The 18319-nt window shown below is 44.7% G+C and overlaps 1 protein-coding gene across 5 annotated transcripts in view; it reads right to left on the bottom strand.

Moving 5' to 3' along the window:
- The window catches only part of ccdc172 (coiled-coil domain containing 172), a 46502-nt gene that overhangs the window by 26652 nt on the left and 1531 nt on the right, over nt 1-18319 (bottom strand). For 3 of the 5 annotated variants that reach the window (XM_007909160.2, XM_007909161.2, XM_042336973.1), the window contains exons 1-2: nt 5344-5518; nt 1772-1857 (exon numbers count right to left, since the gene is read on the bottom strand). In XM_007909160.2, the coding sequence (XP_007907351.1) occupies nt 1772-1857; nt 5344-5422 (165 nt within the window). In that variant the 5' untranslated portion in view covers nt 5423-5518. Of the gene's footprint in view, nt 1-1771; nt 1858-2058; nt 2072-5343; nt 5519-18319 lie in introns of those variants that run through there. The other 2 variants (XM_042336976.1, XM_042336975.1) reach the window with 2 other exon arrangements.

Genomic DNA, 18319 nt, shown 5'->3' with positions numbered 1-18319 from the left:
TATCCTTCTTTCCAAATTGTTCCAATCTTTTTTCATGGTTAATAATAATAATAATAATCCTTGCATTTGATAGCGCTTTTCACGTCGGGAGGACGTCCCAAAGCGCTTCACAGAACATTCTGTAAAGTGAATTGACTGTATATATTTGTGGGCGAACGCGGCAGCCAATTGCACACAGCAATAATAATCCTTGCATTTGATATAGCGCTTTTCACGTCAGGAGGACGTCCCAAAGCGCTTCACAGAACATTCTGTAAAGTGAATTGACTGTATATATTCGTGGGCGAACGCGGCAGCCAATTGCACACAGCAATGTCCCACAAACAGTCGTAGATTGAAAATGACCAATTTATTATTGTTTGGTTTTGGAGGGATTATTATTAGGTGTGTGGAGTAAGGAAACTTGCCCAAGGTTTCGTCCTGCCTGGGATTGAACTCAGGTCTCTCATTTGCAAAGCGAGTGCTCTAACCACTGAGCTACAGGACTCCACGAAGTCCCTTTACACTTTTGATCAGTTTTGTTGGTCTGTCTATAACTTTTCTAATGGTAATATACCTTTTACATGTCGTGTTGAACAATATTCAAAACATCATCTGACAAATATATTCATCCTCTTTCTAACTCCTTTGAGGTTCTAGTGTAGTGCATTAGTTACTTCCTTGGCTCTATCCTTAATAGGTTCTGGGATCAACTGTGAATCCAAATGTGGCATATATTTTAAGAACACTTATCTCTGGCATTTTTTTCTTATTTAAGTTTAGGAAGTGTTGAAGAAAAGTTTTTTGGCTTTATTGGTGGGGATCAAAATTGTTTTTTGGCAGGGCTCGAAATTGAAAATAGACAAGTGCAAGATTAGGTGCACAGAAAATGGATATCAGCCAGAACAAGGGTGAAAATAATATTTTTCAGCTTTGAACACCAGTGAACCAACTGACAAGTTTTAAAATTTAATTATTGTCCTATTAAAAATATCAATAAATAAACCAAAAATGCTGATATAGCATTTATTCTTTGCCATAAAACAGAATAATTAAGTACAGTGTACAATTATAATACAATATTTTGTAATTATTCAAATGATGAGTGGGAGATATTCTGTCAGTCCAGAGCATGTTTCTATGATGAAATTATAGACTTGTTCCTTGCTAAATTGTAAAATCAATTCAATTTAAATTGGAGAAAAAAGCTAACTCTAATGTAACTGAAAACACAAAGAGGATTACTTGTGATATTTTTCAGACATTGAACTGCAGTACTGTATTTTGTTTCTAGTACGGAATGCAAATTCATACTTAAGGAATAACCTTAAAAGTACAAGTAGAAAACAACCAGTTGTGGTGAATGGGTGAGTGTGAAAAACTGACAAAATAAAGTTATTTATTGTAAGCCAATATCAATTTTCTCAGTGTACGAAGACCCAGTTCTGCATATAGCCTTTAATACAACATTTAAAAAAAATAGTTTCTTAGCAGATGGTTTAGAGTAGAATCTATGGAGACCTGGGAGTAGATTGCTTGTTCACTTTTTTTAGGCCCAAAATTCCACCTAGTCTTTTTCTGTAAAATAGTTTTGTCTTAAAATTTAAGTTTTGCAGAATTGTGGAAATTGGCTCAATAGCAATTTAGTTTTTAAGGAATTGAAACAGAGAAACCCTGGCTGGACAGACAAATGTAGGGGTGGGGGGGGGGAGGGGGCCTTATATAGCTCAAAGATATGCAGATGTCTTATTAAAAATAACTTAGTTTTCACAATTTAAATAAACACACTCACCTTTAACTCTAATGTCATTCTGTTAGCACATAATTCTTCTTTGACCTCTCTGAGTTTTTCATTACATCTGATCATTTCTGATTTCACTGCAACAGACACAGCAAGGAATATAAATTCACTAGATAAGAAACAAAAGATGATCAAAATTGAAAGACTTATCGTATGTCAGCAGATCGGCACTTAAAACAAATCTTGAGTGTTCAGTGAACTCAGACCATAATCCCAGAGTTATGTCTGCAATTCACAAGATTTGTGTGCATCTGTTGAACCCTGATAAAAAAGTATACCTTCGAAATGCCTCCCCAGAGAGGATTAAAATTTATAAAGTGCACTAACTATGAATCTATCTTTAAAAAATGAACTTAGGGTTTGTTACTATTGTATTCAATATTTCTCACTGCAACACATCTCTATGGAGGCCAATCATTGTGTATTCTTTTATTCTGGTATTTGTCTGCATAATTCTTCAAGAACATTGCCCCAAATTAGTTTTTGTTCATTTGGGAGGGGGTGTGGGGGGGCACTAGTTACTATTTTACTAACAAAATTCATGCAAAACCTTTTTTAAGATTGATTAGAATCTGTCATTTGTATGCCTTCAGAGGTCATTATATTTGTCAGTTTGCATTTCAATTACACAATGACAATTAAAAGCAGTATTGCAATTACACTGATTAAGTAGATTGAGAAGCTATTGTGGCACGGGTATTTTTGCACATCAAAACAGGATTAAGGCTGACTCAGCTTTAATCATTAAATCATGAAGCAAAATGACAACTCTCTCCAAAGCATATGATTTTGTGTGCTCATCTGATGGCAAAGATGATGAGTGTGAAGCATTTTCAATGTCTATAATAAATTGTTGCATGATTTAGTGAGCGAGTACATCAATCTCTCAGAAATGTTCCTCGATGCTTATGCTGTGATGGACATAATTTGCTTAATGTTTATGACAGCTCTTCGGATTGATTTTTACAGCACATTATGGGTGTGCAAGTTTAAATGTGTAAATGCTTCTTATGCTGCATCCCTTGATTTCACTCCTTACTAACTCAACAATATTATTGTAGCTGTAATAACAACATTGAGAACTGCTGCGGTTTCCAAGTGGCAGCTATTGAGGCTTTTAATAAAGAAATCCTTTATGCAGTTTAATAATCAAATGATTTTATTGTGTCCTGCAATGATATTTTGCCTTGAGTTGTTGAAAATGGTCCTCTTCCAACCACAAAGGGTTGTTTTCTTGTCCTGCAGTTTATAGTGTCTCTTGTAGACACAAACTTATAGCGAGCTTTCAGCTTTTTGTGGGACACTGCTGCTTGCAAAAGCGCCAGAGCTTTTTTGCCTACAAAACACACATTCACTACACTTCACTTTATCCCGAACTCTGCAGCCCGTGTCCTCTCCCACACCAGGCTTAGCCAGCTTACCCAACTGTGCTCGACTCGGTGCGAATCAAATTCAAGATCCTTGCTCTCTAAAGGTCAAATCCCTCCGCTATCTCGCTGTCACCCCCTGCAGCAAAACAGCAAGCACCAGCTCTGCTTCACGTGGCACCCCACGATCGACGGCGAATCCAGGGTGGGGGTTGGATGAGGCAGGGAAGTCTTCAGCCGCTCTGCTTCTTGCTCTCTTGAACGTCATACTGGCCGGACTCCCTCCAACTCCTTCCCTTGTCCAAGACCTGGCTCAGGGCTACCACTTCGGCCTTGCGTTTGATCACCTTTCACACACACACACACACACCCGCCCAGCTACCGCGCCGGGAGCTTTGCCAAGTGGCCATCGGGCTCTTTTGAGACATTCTCTCCAATGTGAAAGGTGTTGTATAAGTTAGGGTGATCACACGTCCCTGATATCTGGGGGCAATCGCTGGATAATGTATTGTGTCCCTGGGAAAATGTCCCCTGTCTTGGGATAAGCAACAAACCTCACAAAAACATTCTAAAGACAGAGACACAAATCAAGGAAATGCAGCCATTAAACCAACAACATTCTCCAGTATCGTCAGCATCAGGAATTGTGCCGAGTTTGATTTTTTATACGTCCGTGGATTTGGTTTACAAAATATGGTCACCCTAGTATAAATATAATAATGCATGCAATGGATATATATTTGATATACAACTTCAAGATGTCTCAAAGTGCTTTGCAGGATATACCGTAAAGTGGATTGACTATGTATTTTGTGGGTGAAAAGCAGCAGCCAGTTAGTACACAGCAGTGTCCCACAAACTGCCATGAAGTGAGTGGCCAATTTCATTTGGGGAAATTGTTGGCTAGGACACAGGGAGAAACTCTTTCTCTTTTCAAACAGTGTCATGGGATCTTTAACATCCACCTGAACACAAACCTTAGTATATATAACACCTCATCCGAAAGACGGCATCTCCGACAATGAGGCACACCCTCAGCACTGCATTGGCGTGTCATCTTAGACTATCTTATTCCAAGTGCCGACGTGGGGCTTGAACCGACAAACCTCTCGGTAAAAGATGAGTGCCACTACTGCGCCAGGCCGACGCACTTGTACAAATGTAATATTATGTGTATTATTAAGTTTGAATCACTCTGTAGATGTAATCTCAAAATGGATTTCAAGGTCAGCCAGACCAATAACACTGCCAAGTTACATATGAATATTAAAATACCTGGTGAACTAAATATTTAGTAGAATCTCACTAAATATTTTTGTTGTTTATTTATACATCAAGTCCTGGACGAGAGCCAACCTCCTCAAGCTGAATGTTAAGACAGAGGCCCTCCTACTTGGCTCCTGGCAGCGCCTCCTCACCTGAGCCGCTGACATTATCACTGTTCACGTCTGTATTCGACTCCTCACCGAGCCAATACGGAACCGCGGTGGCCTTCGTCCCTCAGCTATCATTCAAACCCCACATCTGTGCCGTGATCCGTTTCGCCTATCCCCAGCTCCGCGACATTGCCCGTCTCCACCATCACCTCTCATTGCAGGCCACCAAGACCCTGATCCACGTTTTCGTCACGCCAACTTGCCTGCTCGCTGGACTTCCCAACTCTTCCCTCCAAGAGCTGCAGATTATTCAGAACTCCGCAGCTCGTGTCCTCTCCCGCTCCAGGCTCTGGGAACCTATCACCTCCTTTGAGTCCCGTCTGAGGACCTGGCTCTTCGTCGAAGACCTTCCTCTTCTTCCAAGCCTTCGGCCCGGGTCCCACCCGCCCTCCTCCCCTTCTGACCCCCCAACCCCCTCCCCAACTCCAAGCTCGGGTTTGAAACACCCCCTTGGCTGGAACATCTTTCCGATGGGAAAGGCGCTCGTTTGTTTGATGTCATTGTTGTCTGTTGTCGTTTGTTGTAGTTGTTGTTTGTTTGTGGTGGTTTGTAGTTGTTTGTTGTCGTTGTAGTTGTTTGTAGCTGTTGTTTGTTGTAGTTGTTTATTGTTCTCGTTGTAAGTGTTCTGTAGCTGTTTGTTGTAGTTGTTTGTTGTTGTTTATTTGTAATTGTTTGTTGTCGTTGTTGTGGCTGTTTGTTTGTTGTTGTTTGTTTGTTTGTTGGCGTTGCTGTTTGTTGGTGTGTAGTAATGGAGTCTCACCTCCCTGGAGGAACTGTCTTCTCTCCAAAACCTTCTGCTCCGTGGCCAGTATCTCCTCGAACAGGTTGTCCAAGCTCATGGTCCAGAGGAGGTGGAGGTCGTGGCCTGAAGATACCTTTGATGTTGGCAAAGAGCCAGGAACTCCAGAGAGAGGGGGGGAAGGAGAAAGAGAAGGAGCGAGAGATTGGGAGAAAGAGAAAGAGAAGGAGCGAGAGATTGGGAGAAAGAGAAGGAGCGAGAGATTGGGAGAAAGAGAAGGAGCGAGAGATTGGGAGAAAGGAGCGAGAGATTGGGAGAAAGAGAAGGAGCGAGAGATTGGGAGAAAGAGAAGGAGCGAGAGATTGGGAGAAAGAGAAGGAGCGAGAGATTGGGAGAAAGAGAAGGAGCGAGAGATTGGGAGAAAGGAGCAAGAGATTGGGAGAAAGGAGCGAGAGATTGGGAGAAAGAGAAGGAGCGAGAGATTGGGAGAAAGAGAAGGAGCGAGAGATTGGGAGAAAGAGAAGGAGAGAGAGATTGGGAGAAAGAGAAGGAGCGAGAGATTGGGAGAAAGAGAAGGAGAGAGAGATTGGGAGAAAGAGAAGGAGAGAGAGATTGGGAGAAAGAGAAGAGAAGGAGAGAGAGATTGGGAGAAAGAGGAGAGAGAAGAGGAGAGAGAGAGGGATTGGGAGAAAAAGAAGAGAAGGAGAGAGAGATTGGGAGAAAGAGAAGGAGAGAGAGGTTAGGAGAAAGAGAAGGAGAGAGAGGTTAGGAGAAAGAGAAGGAGAAGGTGGGAGAGGAAGAGAGAGAAGGGAGAAAGGGGGAGAGAAGGAGAGAGAGGAGGAGGGAAGGAGAGAGAGGAGGGAAGGAGAGAGAGATTGGGAGAAAGAGAAGAGAAGGAGAGAGAGATTGGGAGAAAGAGAAGGAGAGAGAGGTTAGGAGAAAGAGAAGAGAAGGAGAAGGTGGGACAGGAGGAGAGAGAAGAGAGAAAGGGGGAGAGAAGGAGAGAGAGGAGGAGGGAAGGAGAGAGAGAAAGGAGACAAGGAGAAAGAGAAGGAGCGAGAAGGAGAGGAGAAAGAGATGAGGAGGAGAGAGAGAGAGAGGGAAGGAAGGAGGGAAGATAGACGGTTGACAGAGAGAGGAGAGGAACCGCATTCAAATTCAAATTCAAACCCCAACCGTCACCGGCGCGAGAGGGAGCCGTTAGTAGCCCAAAGCCCAGCCATCACTAGCCCAAAAGTAGCCCAATCTGACACCTTGCGTCCTGTGGGCAGCAGCAGAAGTGGCCGATTATATATATATATGTATTATTATTATGTTTTAGGGCTTTTAGAAACTGTCAGAAACAATCCTTCAAAGATTGAATTTTTTTTCGCACGAAACAAAACACCCCAATTGGGGCCCAATCTGCCCGTCAGCTCACTGCAACGCATCGTGCAATGAGAGTGGGTGCAATGGGAGTGGGTGCAATGAGAGTGGGTGCAATGATTGGGTGCAATGAGAGTGGGTGCAATGGGAGTGGGTGCATGGCTGGGTGCAATGAGAGTGGGTGCAATGAGAGTGGGTGCAATGACTGGGTGCAATGAGAGTGGGTGCAATGAGAGTGGGTGCAATGATGGGTGCAATGAGAGTGGGTGCAATGGAGTGGGTGCAATGGCTGGGTGCAATGAGAGTGGGTGCAATGGGAGTGGGTGCAATGACTGGGTGCAATGAGAGTGGGTGCAATCACTGGGTGCAATGAGAGTGGGTGCAATCACTGGGTGCAATGAGAGTGGGTGCAATCATTGGGTGCAATGAGAGTGGGTGCAATGACTGGGTGCAATGAGAGTGGGTGCAATGGGAGTGGGTGCAATGGCTGGGTGCAATGAGAGTGGGTGCAATGATTGGGTGCAATGAGAGTGGGTGCAATGGGAGTGGGTGCAATGGCTGGGTGCAATGAGAGTGGGTGCAATGAGAGTGGGTGCAATGGCTGGGTGCAATGAGAGTGGGTGCAATGGGAGTGGGTGCAATGGCTGGGTGCAATGAGAGTGGGTGCAATCACTGGGTGCAATGAGAGTGGGTGCAATCACTGGGTGCAATGAGAGTGGGTGCAATCATTGGGTGCAATGAGAGTGGGTGCAATGACTGGGTGCAATGAGAGTGGGTGCAATGACTGGGTGCAATGAGAGTGGGTGCAATGACTGGGTGCAATGAGAGTGGGTGCAATGACTGGGTGCAATGAGAGTGGGTGCAATGACTGGGTGCAATGAGAGTGGGTGCAATGGGAGTGGGTGCAATGGCTGGGTGCAATGAGAGTGGGTGCAATGAGAGTGGGTGCAATGGCTGGGTGCAATGAGAGTGGGTGCAATGAGAGTGGGTGCAATGGCTGGGTGCAATGAGAGTGGGTGCAATGACTGGGTGCAATGAGAGTGGGTGCAATGAGAGTGGGTGCAATGACTGGGTGCAATGAGAGTGGGTGCAATGACTGGGTGTAATGAGAGTGGGTGCAATGAGAGTGGGAGCAATGACTGGGTGCAATGAGAGTGGGTGCAATGACTGGGTGCAATGAGAGTGGGTGCAATGACTGGGTGCAATCAGAGTGGGTGCAATCACTGGGTGCAATGAGAGTGGGAGCAATGACTGGGTGCAATCACAGTGGGTGCAATGACTGGGAGCAATGAGAGTGGGTGCAATAACTGGGTGCAATGAGAGTGGGTGCAATGACTGGGTGCAATGAGAGTGGGTGCAATGACTGGGTGCAAGGAGAGTGGGTGCAATGACTGGGTGCAATGAGAGTGGGTGCAATGACTGGGTGCAATGAGAGTGGGAGCAATGACTGGGTGCAATGAGAGTGGGTGCAATGAGAGTGGGTGCAATGAGAGTGGGTGCAATGGCTGGGTGCAATGAGAGTGGGTGCAATGACTGGGTGGAATGAGAGTGGGTGCAATGGGAGTGGGTGCAATGGCTGGGTGCAATGAGAGTGGGTGCAATGACTGGGTGTAATGAGAGTGGGTGCAATGAGAGTGGGTGCAATGACTGGGTGCAATGAGAGTGGGTGCAATGACTGGGTGCAATGAGAGTGGGTGCAATGACTGGGTGCAATGAGAGTGGGTGCAATGACTGGGTGCAATGGGAGTGGGTGCAATGACTGGGTGCAATGAGAGTGGGTGCAATGACTGGGTGCAATGAGAGTGGGTGCAATCACTGTGCAATGAGAGTGGGTGCAATGGGAGTGGGTGCAATGGCTGGGTGCAATGAGAGTGGGTGCAATGACTGGGTGTAATGAGAGTGGGTGCAATGGGAGTGGGTGCAATGGCTGGGTGCAATGAGAGTGGGTGCAATGACTGGGTGGAATGAGAGTGGGTGCAATGGGAGTGGGTGCAATGGCTGGGTGCAATGAGAGTGGGTGCAATGACTGGGTGTAATGAGAGTGGGTGCAATGAGAGTGGGTGCAATCACTGGGTGCAATGAGAGTGGGAGCAATGACTGGGTGCAATGAGAGTGGGTGCAATGACTGGGTGTAATGAGAGTGGGTGCAATGGGAGTGGGTGCAATGGCTGGGTGCAATGAGAGTGGGTGCAATGACTGGGTGGAATGAGAGTGGGTGCAATGGGAGTGGGTGCAATGGCTGGGTGCAATGAGAGTGGGTGCAATGACTGGGTGGAATGAGAGTGGGTGCAATGGGAGTGGGTGCAATGGCTGGGTGCAATGAGAGTGGGTGCAATGACTGGGTGTAATGAGAGTGGGTGCAATGAGAGTGGGTGCAATCACTGGGTGCAATGAGAGTGGGAGCAATGACTGGGTGCAATGAGAGTGGGTGCAATGACTGGGTGTAATGAGAGTGGGTGCAATGGGAGTGGGTGCAATGGCTGGGTGCAATGAGAGTGGGTGCAATGACTGGGTGGAATGAGAGTGGGTGCAATGGGAGTGGGTGCAATGGCTGGGTGCAATGAGAGTGGGTGCAATGACTGGGTGTAATGAGAGTGGGTGCAATGAGAGTGGGTGCAATGACTGGGTGTAATGAGAGTGGGTGCAATGAGAGTGGGAGCAATGACTGGGTGCAATCAGAGTGGGTGCAGTGACTGGGTGCAATGAGATGGTTGCATCGGGTGTGGGTGAAGCGCAGTGGGTGTAATCGAACGAGCGTGGTTGTTGCAATGCGATTGATTGAGGTGATTGCTTGCAAATGCAACCCCGACAACACCAACAACAGCCTCTTTCTTGCACATTGGTTGTGATTGTCAATGACTCTCGGTCACAATAGCAAAACGCCGCAGATTTTCCAGCTTGCATCAGTTACAGAAGAACGTAGGGGTTTTTTTTTTATTTAAAAGGCCGATATAAACGCTTCCCCTTTTTTAATCGCCCGCCGGAAACATTATTGTTTTCACCCGCAACGAAGCGACTCGGCGTTTCATCTCTTCTTCCCTCACTTTGCTGGGATTTGACTTCGACCGGAACGGTATCCGGTGTTCGAGCGGAGAATGGCAGTGCAGGCAACACAGGCGTCTTCCGCCCCCACTAGAATATGCGGTCGATTCACTTTGCAGCGTATCACCCCGCGATACGGCGCTCTCGTCAAATGCAAGGATTATTATTATTATTATTGTTATTCACTGCTGCTCTTCGCTAAAGCCACTAGAATGCACTGGTGAGCAGTGCCTGAGGTTCGAGTGGATCACCGGAAGCTGCAATGACCATCGTACGGGTCGGGAGTCCCAGCTGAGATTGTCCACAAAGAGACCTCTATCTGGATCTACTTACTGCCCATTTGCAGTAGTTGGACCACCCCTATTTCGATCCCGTTCAGAAATCTTTGCCCTCCAAACGAAAACAAAAAGCCTTTGGTGTTTTGGTCAAAGTGTCTAGTAATCCTTGCGTACGATAATTGGCGCCTTAGCACGTCGTGGAGAAGTCTCGAAAGTGCTTCTTCGTGCGGCACGTGGTAAAGCGTAAGGTGTTGACTTACGTGTATTCAGCGGGTGACGTAGCAATCCTTGTTTGTTCGCAACGACTACCACAAATTGCATTTGTATAGCACTTTTTCACGTTGGGAGGACGTCCCAAGGTGCCGGCACCTTGGATATTGCATGTGGCTTCTCAAGGAAACGCTAATGTTTTTGTGGCTGGAACGTCTGTACTGTCCCTTTCTGTTTGGGTGGGCGGTGGGGTGGGGGGGTGGTCAGCCGGGTGTCTTCACGCGAGCAGGAAGCCGTGGGGCCATCATGATCAAGAGTTCCAGATCAGCCTGAGAGCTCCACTGACGTATGCACCGAAATTGTCTGAAACACGACTGTTTGTGGGGACGCTGCTGTGCGCAATTGGCTGCCGCGTTTCGCCCGCAAATATACAGCCAATTCACTTAATAATAATAATTAATAATAATAGTAACTTTACAGCAGATTCTGTGAAGCGCTTTGAGACGTCTCAAGGACGTGAAAAGTGCTACATCAAATGCAAGGATTATTATTATTATTATTATTATTATTATTATTGTCTGTATCTGGAATGGAACGTGAAATGACGCTCCTGGCTTACTTAGTTTTAGGTCGATCGGCTTTTCCAGGAGATGATACGACTGAGAGGGGACTTGAGGAGGTTCAGTGAAATGCAGGCTAAGAGTAGGTGGAATTTTGGGACCTCTGCAGACGTCCTCTCGATGTCCCCTCAAATACCAGGATTATTGTTATTACGATTAACCTTATCCACTCACCCCTCACCCCACCACCCACCCAAACTATGGTTTCCGGCAGATCGTGATGGAACAACAATGGCAAGCTATTCGGTCTTAGCTGGTTAGACTCCAACAGTTACCCCAACCTACACTCAGGTCAACAAGCCTCGGCTCTTGCCAACCTGCCCCCAATACTTTCCGGAATTGGGCAACCAGGATGCGTCCCTCCAGGGAGAGAGAGCGCGTTTCATTCCAACAATCTTTCTCTGGTATTTCTACGTGTAGGTGGGATGCATGGAAATCTCACCTTGGTTTGGATGCTCTTAAGCAACGGTGGTGGGTTTCCACATCTGTCAGACATCTGCCCGACCCCCAAACCGCCCGCCCCCCCCCACCAACCCCCCAAAAAATAGTACAACAAAAGACTGACGGGTAGTGAGATGGTGAGAAAGCAAAGCACTCCGCCTTACGTTGCCATCAGTGTTATCCACAGGCCACATTGTGAGGCTCACTCGTTGTTTCTCGTTGAAACTGAATCTTCTGTAAACTACCGCATGAATATAACATAGGATGTGCTCCAACCAAAGGACAATTGACATTGAAAAGGAGAAATAAGTGGCATTTTATACTGTTCATTAACGCAGTGTAGCCCTTCTGCGATCCGTTCTGATTTAAATCACTTTGTTTTCTCTTAATATTTGTGTGTTACTGACAAGGGTGGTTAGAGTTCAGACAAAGAGCCACTGAAGAGCCTGTGACAGAGATTTTCTACTGAAATATTACATTCCCTTGACAATACTAATGAAGGTTCATTTCATTGTGTCAAATACTATCAACTGATCCATACAAATAGCTGATGATATTTGACTTTTTTGTATTACCTTTTTTGGTATGAGGAGCAGGGTTTGACATTCTTGCAGTTATTTCTAAGGCAACTAGTCCGATTAATATTGTTAGCTCTTGAAATCATGATAGATTATCTTCTAGTCATGAACAAAACAAAAATGTTAGTTTTCTTGTACTGTTTTGAGTCACTGCATAACTGTCCTTAGCCAAGAAGGAAGACAGACCGATATCCCTTTTATCTAGTGCTATAACTCACAGTTATAGAAAAAACCTTCATGATAAGTCATGGAGACGGATTAGTAACTAACTTAAGGGAAGGAAGGGAAGAGTAGTTCTTCAGGGAACAAGGTCAAAATAAATTGAGTTGAGTGCCTCAAGGGATTATGTTGTGACCCCTACAGAATCCAGTATAAATACGTGACATGGATTTGCAAACTCAATGCAAAGTAGTCATGTTTGCAGATGACAAAAAGGTATGGTATCGTGTGCAATCAGAGGAGGCAGCCAAGATCTTACAAAGAGCTCAACAGGTTATCCACCTCGGCTGATAGGGGAGAAAGCTACATAATTTTCTGTGTATCTGTCACAGTGGATTCTACCCCTAGGACTTTTGTGTTACGGGGAATTAAATTGAAAATGCTTGACAGAGATGAATGCATTCCACTCTAATATGTGCTCAGCATATATCAGTCCCTATTCGAGAACTACAAATTATTTTATTAGTAAAAGACTGGTCAAAATTACCAAGTGGTTAGGTACTTTCAGACAATAGGCATTCTGAACAAAGCAAGTGAGTTTTCATGCAATTTCCAATTGCTTCTGTTTCAGTGATTAATCCTAACCATGTAATGAAGTTGCAATCTTTTCACTGTTAGTGGAAATTCATAATGCCAATAATATAAGAAACTCATAAATATATATAACCTTGTGAAACTGAATGTATCATTCAAGAAAAAACATTTCTTATGGTTAAATAAATACATTTGGCTACTCTTTTACAACTCCTGGGTGGGACTTTGCCATGGGACGAGTGCAAGCTGGGTCTAAAAACCTACGGTAAGGCCTTTAGTTGACTCAACAAGCCTTGGAATAGTTACGCCAGGATCAAATGGAAGCAGTTGGTAATTTTGTAGTGAACAGCAGCTTCCTAACTGCCCAGCTGGTTGTCCACTATCAGCATATAACCAGACACTCCCAAACTGCGTAGTAACACAGATATCAACAACAACAACAAGATTCCATTTATAGAGCGCCTTTCACGTCAGGAGGACGTCCCAAGGCGCTATCGTAAATAGCTTTAGAATGCCAGATACACTGGATGCATTGGAGATCACATTATCCCTCGACAGGCTCCGATGGAGGTTGTTCCCCCATTTATCTCATCCTTGAGACATCTTGAAGACGTGATAAGCCACTGCTATCAAATGCAAGCATTATTGTTATTATTATCCTTGTAGAATACCAACCCCACTGTCTTTCCATCACCGCATCAAGCCATTTCTCAAATGAGAGTGGAGCCCAATGCCGAGCCAGGGTGAGGGGGAAGGTGACCGTAGGCACGGTCGACGAGGAAGGTCTTCAACCTGAAAATGGGGAAAAAGGGGGCAAGGCAAAGGGATTGAGGGAGGGAGTTTCATAGCTTCGGGGTGTAGTAGCTGAAGGCATATTTACACACATATTTACAATATAATTGAATACAGTTTACACTTATATAGCTCCTTTCACATTGAGAGGACGTCCCACTTAATAAAAAGTGCTTCATAAGGAGTTTAAACCATTCCCTATCCATAGTGGCCTAAGTGATCAGCACATCTCAGAGTGCATACAAGTGCGTAAATGTTCTATGTTTCTATGAGACACTTGTAAAGAGCAGTTCAATAACATTGAATAACAATAATATTACTAACTCAGCAATTTGATTTGGATTTATGTTCACAGTGAGTTTGTCTACAAAATGCAGTCGCTACATTCTACAATACATCCTGTAAATTCAGAACAAATCTACGGAAACACTGCGAATAATAAACCTGTGGAACAGGCTCCCTAGGGAGACGGTTGAAGCAGGAAGTGTTGATTCTTTCAAACACAGATTAGATAGTTTCAGGAAATAACATTATGGGCTATGTACTACCTATAGTACATAGGTAGTTCAGGGCATGTGTGCATGCGACCGCCAGGAAGGTGGAAGGCAAACTAGATGGACCTTGGTCTTTTTTCTGTCCAGCATTTCTTATGTTCTTAAACGTTTCAGACATTTTGACGATGTGACAAAGCTCTATATCAAATCTAAGGATTATTTTATTAATCTCTATTTTATGTGCCTCTGTGGGTGTTAAAAAAAAATCATTGCAGTCTGACTGTAAGATTTTAATTCCTGTTCGCTTTCAATGAAATCTCTTAAGGATCAGGCAGGAACCCATCGCTATCCATTGTGGCTTAAGGATACTTCCACTTCTTCGTTGTCTGTCTGTCTGTCATCTTGGACTTTGCCCAGGATTTTCGGATTGCTTTGCTTCCTAAAACACAGAGCAACTTTATCAATGCTAATGTAATCCATGAAATCAGCTTTTGCCATTTCAACAGGAAGATGCACTTCTTTGTGTTTAATTCGGCTCTCAATTCTGGCTGCAGTGGAGCCTGTTGCTGTTGTTGAGTCAAGAGTCTGCCTTTAAAATGCTGTTGTGTACAGTTAGGAGAGTAACATTAGACCAGACACTTATCATAATATGCAGACAGTCCAACAATCTAACCACCCCAGCCAAATTAGATGCCATAAGTGAAAGAATATCAGTACCATCTCTCCGTGCAATGATTACTTACTTGTATTATTCCATAATGTGTTTTGAAATTCCAGATTACACCATGATTTAAAGGCTGTTATGCTAAGGCTATTTTCTGTTGGCGGGATACGGTTCCACATTAATCAGATGAGGAGTTGATCTTCCGATAGCGGGTGTTGTCCGGGAAGATCTTTGTTCATTCACGCATTAGAGAACCTACAGCATACGACTAGAAGATGTAAGGTGTTTGTTTCTGAAATTCCACTTTCTGCTTTAACATCGGCTGGCATTAAGTGGTGTCAGTTTCGGGGAATCATCCATATTGCAGCACCACATTACAGAAGTCCTTTTCACTGATGGGTAGATCATTCACCTTCAGGCAAATGAGTTCCATTAGGGTCATTACAACTGGGCACACCTTTAGGAACGTATTGATTCAAAATATTTGGTAAAAGAATCCTTGGCTAGCTTTTATGTCTCATTCCTTTCCTCTCTGCATTCTTTGGTTGCATGGAGGTTACATCTGATTTTGTACGTCGCAAATCAGGTATCGAATGTCTATACTTATAATAATCCTTGCATTTGAGATAACCCCTTCACATCGAGAGGCCGTCTCAAAGCACTTCACATGATTTTGCTATAAAGTGTAGGGACTGTGCAATTTGTAGGTAAATGCCTTCACTTCAAATCAGCGTGTCCTGCAACAAATTTTCATCCTCTTTTAACAGAGGATTATTCACTGGAGGAGATCAGTACAGCAATTAGAAGTGGGAACAACATTTATATTTTTCATTTCATAATCATTCCCATCCAGCAAAGTCAAGTATGTTTCACAGTATCTAGTTTTTCACAGCAGTACACAAGCCTAAGAGAGGGAATACTTAGCCCCATGTGTTGAAGGCTATTGAAATGTGTGGGTGCTGTGCTGTGAAGGCATAGAGACATGCATTGAGATGTGACGCATTTTCTTTAATCCCTTCAAAAAAAAATATTTTTAAAAGAAAATAATAAGTTGGTCGCTGAATCCACAACTGTTTGTGAGACACTGCTGTGCAATTAGCTGCCGAGATTTGCCCAAACTTTACCGTATTTTCTGTGAAGCGCTTTGAGACGACTCGAAGACGTGATAAGACTCTACATCGAATGCAAGAATTATTATTACTGTTATTATTATTATTTACAGCGGATCTTCTCTCTTAATCAAAGTGATGTGCTTCTTATGCACTTAAGCAGCTCTTGACCTTGATCTTGGCGTCTTGTTTGACTCTCCTTTCCACATCCGTGCCATACCCAGCTCCGCCCCAGTCTCACACCGCAGGCCGCCAAGATCCTCACATATGCATTCATAGTATCCAGGTTTGACTATGCAAACTCACTGCTTGTCGGCCTCCACAACTCCTCCTTCCTCAGGCTGCAGATCATCCAGAACTCTGCAGCCCGTGTCCTCTCCCGCACCAGGCTCCTTGTCCAACTCCACTGGCTTCCCATCACACAGAGGATACAGTTCAAGATCCTGATCCTCACCTTCAAAGCCCTCCATGGTCTTGCTCCCCCTGACCTCTGAGACCTCCTAACCCCCTACCAATCTGGCCGCTCCCACTGCTCGGTGGGCTCCCGCCTGCTTCACGTCCCCCGCCTGCTCGCCCCATCATTGGAAGGCGGGCCTTCTGCCACTCCACCCCCACCCTCTGGAACTCCATCCTGCAGTCCCTCCACCTTGCCCCCTCCCTTGCCATCCTCCTCTTCGACCGTGCCTTTGATCACCCTGCTTCCCCCCCTGCTCTCCATCCTCCCCAATCCCGACCCCCAGCTCAGGTCCGAAACACTGACTGTCCAGCGCCTTGGGACATCGTCCCGACGTGAAAGGCGCTTTAACAAATGTAATTTTGTTGTTGTTGTACATAAATGCTGTTGTTTTTGTTGTTGTTGTTGACCTTAGCAAGATGTTACCATTCTGATGCACTTGAGGTTATGCTGAGGGGAATGTTGGAGCTCACCCTGTCACTCTGACGCTCGAGTGCTACTCCTTCCTGTGGGTCACTCTACTGAAGGTGCCTCTGCCGAAAAACCTTCCCCAGATTTCCATTTTGTAAGCAATCGAGTAGGCTAGCCCTCTGACTTCTAGAGCACCCAGTAATAATACAATACAAAATGACACTTGTATAGCGCCTTTCACATCGGGAGGACCCAAGCTGGGTGCGAGTGGGCTGGAATTGAGGAGGGTGGAGGCAGGGAGGGTGGCCGCAGGCACGATCGAAGGGGAAGGTCTTGAAGGAGGCAAGGGAGGGAGCGAGACAATGTGGGATGGAGTTCCAAAGGATGGGGGCAGAGAGGCTGAAGGTCTGACCGCCAATGGTGGGGGACGTAGAGCAGACCACGGCCTGCTGAGCGGAGGGAGCGGACAGGTTGATATGGGATGAACTGTCCTGTCATTAGCCTTTTCACTCCCTTTGCGGTCAGGTAGAGGAGAAATTTCACTCCCTTCTTGGCACATCAAGACGGGAAACACATATTCCACAAGCAAAATAGTTTAGAAACCGTATTAGGAGCTAGAATGTATTAAAATAGTCAAATGGTGGTCATCTCCACTGTCTTTATGTTGGCCTAAATCAACACAATGCCAGGCCTAAAACATCGTAAACGTTATTCAATTAAGCTCTGCATCCTTTGCTTACAGCATATAATCCACCTGAGAAGGTTACCTGTGAGACTTTCGAGCAGTTGTTCCGAATATCTGGTACAAACATACTTCCATCATTGACCATGTTGAGTTGGCATCTAGCTGTTAACACAATTCATTGCATTTTAAATTACTGCTCGCAGTAATTGAACCATGTAACGAGTGGGAATCAGACGCTTGCCTTGTGCAAATGAGTATGAGTTATTACACTGGGGCTGTAAAGTGTACATAATGAAAGATAAATCACACGGGACTTTGTATTATTAAAGCAAAGCATCGCACTCAAACTTATCTTGTAGTCGTGAGTCCTGTAGCTCAGTGGTTAGAGCGCTCGTCTGGCAAGCGAGAAACCTTGGTTCGTATCCCGGCAGGGCGAAACCTTTGGCAAGTTTCCTTACCCGACATGTCTGATAAAAATCACTCAAAAAAAACCACAATAAGAATTTGGTCACTCAATCCATGACTGTTTGTGGGACATTGCTGTGCACAATTGGCTGTCGCGTTTCGCCCACAAATATACAGTCAATTCACTTTACAGTGTATTCTGTGAAGCGCTTTGAGACGTCTCGAAGATGTGAAAAGCGCTATATCAAATGCAAGGATTATTATTATCCTTCTGGCACCAGAACATTGGTTGCCACCAGTGCACAACAAACTCGAGATGCTGTGAAAGGCAGAGGACAGCAATCACCATGTTCACAACTTATAACATTACAAATTATGAAAACTGTACACATTGAAAAATAATTTTGACGGTAATAAATTTCATTTATAATAATAATAATCCTTGCATTTGATATAACGCCTTTCACTTCACTGGGAGATCATCTCAAAGTACTTCACATAAATAAGCACTTGAATCTTCTGGCCTCAGAATCCAGCACATCCTTTGAGCTTTTCTTTCTTAGTAAGGATAATTCTCTGTCTTTACAGTTACTCATCAATAAGAAGTAACATTAGCAGTGTTCATCAAGTCTTCTGTGATGACTCATTAATATTGTTTTATGGTGCATCAAAATGCATTAGTGAGGTTCGAACATT

The sequence above is a fragment of the Callorhinchus milii genome, unplaced genomic scaffold (genome assembly GCF_018977255.1).
Source record: "Callorhinchus milii isolate IMCB2004 unplaced genomic scaffold, IMCB_Cmil_1.0 Scaffold7, whole genome shotgun sequence".
NCBI lineage: Eukaryota > Metazoa > Chordata > Chondrichthyes > Chimaeriformes > Callorhinchidae > Callorhinchus > Callorhinchus milii.
This window is presented reverse-complemented; position numbering and strand designations above follow the sequence as displayed.